The sequence below is a fragment of the Xiphophorus maculatus genome, unplaced genomic scaffold (genome assembly GCF_002775205.1).
Source record: "Xiphophorus maculatus strain JP 163 A unplaced genomic scaffold, X_maculatus-5.0-male Unplaced_Scaffold_BN000189F, whole genome shotgun sequence".
NCBI lineage: Eukaryota > Metazoa > Chordata > Actinopteri > Cyprinodontiformes > Poeciliidae > Xiphophorus > Xiphophorus maculatus.
The window spans coordinates 22,048-24,934 of NW_019369785.1; the positions used below are offsets into that span (position 1 = coordinate 22,048).

General features: G+C 40.1%; 1 protein-coding gene across 1 annotated transcript; it reads right to left on the reverse strand.

The window, feature by feature from the left end:
- Positions 1-394: 394 nt before the first annotated feature.
- Positions 395-2,498, reverse strand: LOC111607924 (SUN domain-containing protein 3-like). Its single transcript, XM_023330101.1, has 6 exons — positions 2,440-2,498; positions 2,222-2,357; positions 2,023-2,138; positions 1,714-1,887; positions 1,533-1,622; positions 395-508 (listed from the first exon to the last, which is right to left on the reverse strand). The coding sequence occupies exons 1-6, from the start codon at positions 2,476-2,478 to the stop codon at positions 395-397; spliced, it is 669 nt and encodes a 222-aa protein (XP_023185869.1). The 5' UTR covers positions 2,479-2,498.
- Positions 2,499-2,887: the final 389 nt, after the last annotated feature.

Sequence of the window (2,887 nt, forward strand, 5' to 3'; positions counted from 1 at the left end):
CAAACTCCTCCATGCCAGCGTTTCTGCCCCGGCGACCACATGAGGTGCATGCCTACATATCTATAATTTAGTTGTAGTTATAATAAAATGCAGGCACATGTAGTCCAGATATGCAAAATATGTATGAATGAAATGGATGTCTACACCATTGAAATTTTAAACCCCTGTTTTGTACCCTAATTCTTTCTTCTGCTTCTAATTTTTACCCATTAACAAATGATTGTTTTCTACTCACAAAGGTTTTTGTGGGTAGAAAAACTTGTCTGTCAATTAATTTAATTAATTGGCAGGCATTTTGAAAAATAACAATTTTCCAAAAGAAATGTAATAATTTGAGTCTCAAAACTTACCTCTGTCCATACTTACCCTCTATCCATCCTCTTTCTCCACCTCTTCAATAAGCGATCTCTCCGTGGACTCTGACGTTGTAGAGGCAGGTGTACTTTGTGTGGCCCCAGTTACTGTTTATCTGTAGCTTTATGGAGCTAAAGGCCATTTTTTCATGGCTCTGTAATGATAAAATGATGTATTAGTTTAATATAGTACAGTAGAGCTAAGAGGGAGTTTATTAAAGGCAAAATAGTTTGAGATTTCAAAGCATTGCAAGAGCACCACCAACATTGCTTCAATGTTTTCCCATTTTGTCATATGTCCACAAATGTTCATGTATTTAATTGGCATTTTATGTAATAGTCCAACACAAAGAAGCATATAATTGTGAAGTGGAAGGTGATGAGGGTGATCTTCATCAGCAGATGGAAATAGCTATAAATACAGATCAGTCCTGGAAGAAAACCTGCAGAAGACTTAAAGTGAAACTCATCCCCAAATCAACTTTTTTTTGCTGACAAACTGTCTAAATATGTTATTTGGCATTTTATCTAAATAGATAGCATGTTCTGTGCAAAAGGACATTTTTTGTGCAAATCTTTCAGCTGGGCATTAATTTGCCTAAAATCATCTCATTACTGGTCTCATCATCATCGGTCAATCGGCTCTTAGGGAATTAAATTTTTCTGTTGGTTGCAGCAGTGGGGCTTGGTACAATTTAGTCATTAAGGTAACCAAAGCACAGCGCCCCTAAAACCAGTGGCACTCAGGAGTTGTTGCCAGCGTTGCCATGGCGATTGGTAAGCATTGACCGATAGCATTATTCAGTTTTACAGATGTGTGATTTGTTTGCAATGTGGACACAGAATGGGATGGGTCTCCTCTGCTCTGAGTGTTGGTGAGGGTTTGGTGTTGAGGATGACTGTATGAGACCAGCTGAGGAAGCCGGAGAAGCTTCTGGCAGCTAATGGCCGCTCTCGTTGCTCGCTCAGGGCAGACAAGCTGTCTGCAGCCGAGCAACACAGAGTTATCGCCATTAAAGTCTCCAACAACAGAGAAAAAGACTCTCTAGATTTACCAGATTTAGAATACGATGACGTTTATATTTTTAACATGAAAACACTGAAAAGTTCAATGGGTATAAATATGTTGCCAGTGATTAAGCAAAGTAGCAATAAAAAAAGCAACTGGGATAAACATACCGGTAGCTCAAAGGTCTGAAGAGAATCTCCATCCTCCTCATAGATAAAAGTTCCCAGGTGAGTCCACTCCTGTTCAGGTTCCCTCATTCCCTGCAAAACAAAATTAGACAAATATTCTTATAAATATGTCTGAAAGTTAGACTGAGTGTTGCTGTTTAATATTCAGATACTTGTGGCTTACATAGACAGAAAACTCCTTGGGAGCACTCCAGCTGTTACCAGTCGGGGACAACATTTTAGGCAGGTGACCCAAGGTGACGTGACTGATAAGGACTCTGTGGGACAGGGCGATGGCTAAATGTCCCTGGGAACCTTCAAAAGCCCAGCACTCTCCTGGATTTAGGCGAGTCCTCCCCTGAAGAGAAAACCAGTTCAAAGTTTCAGTGGGATGTTAAAATGGTAAACAAACAACCTTCTAACTATTACATCACATACAAACACCATTCTGCTTCGTATTCATGTTGCATTATGATTGCAGTTCAGTTCATACCTGGATGACAATGTCTGGGTGGATAAATGGCTCTTCTAGTGCAAACCCAAACCAACCGCATCTTTGTAGTTGGCCAGGATGTGCGGCTAATGGCCTCCACTGTAAAACCTTTGCTCCTGTTTTCAAACACACACAGAAAGTGAATTAAAACCATCTAAGCTTAAAACATTCAGTCAGATTTATGATAGCAATGACTTACCTTGTGATTTCAGAGCAAAGTTGGGCAACAAATCTGCCGATGGAAGAAGGTAGTCCATCTTATTCTGCAGGACTATCAGAACATCCTTCACTTCCTGTATTTGTCTTCCTTTATCTTCACATCCTGGGACCGAAACCTAAACACAATTGAAGTTAGATGTTGGGTCATATCACTAAAGAGGACATTCATATATGGGTTTTGATTAACAGAAAGCTTACTGTGTTTATGGTGGGGGGTGAAGAAACCAGAGGGTCCATGGAAAGAGGAGCAATAATGCAGGCAAATCCTGACAAATGAGGAGAAATGAGAAGAAGGTGGCAGGATTAGTGACACTGTTTTCAGACTAAAAACTCTCTACAAAACTTAGAAATATCGGTGCTTGGCTGTTTGTAGAAGAAAATCATTTACCATAAAACAAGACAAGAAATATGACGCTGACAAAACAACGTTTCAGCGTGAACTTCAATAGGTCCTCATTGCTGCAGCTGCTGCTGCTGCTGCTGCTGCAGCTGATGTTTCCTGAAGACGTCTCTTTTGTTGCTGCGTGGTTATACCGACGGTATGTCCACTTCCTGTTCAGCCAAGGTAGAACAAATACAAATATGTAAACAGATTCATAGATCCTAAGATTATTGAGTAAAATATGCAAAGTCGTTTTGGCAAAAG

Coding starts and splice junctions, on each gene's coding strand:
- LOC111607924 (XM_023330101.1), bottom strand. CDS start 2,478: ATGGACCCTCTGGTTTCTTCACCCCCCACCATAAACACA. Junction 2,139..2,221: donor CTTTGCTCTGAAATCACAAG/GTAAGTCATTGC, acceptor GTTTGAAAACAG/GAGCAAAGGTTTTACAGTGG. Junction 509..1,532: donor TTCAGACCTTTGAGCTACCG/GTATGTTTATCC, acceptor TTATCATTACAG/AGCCATGAAAAAATGGCCTT.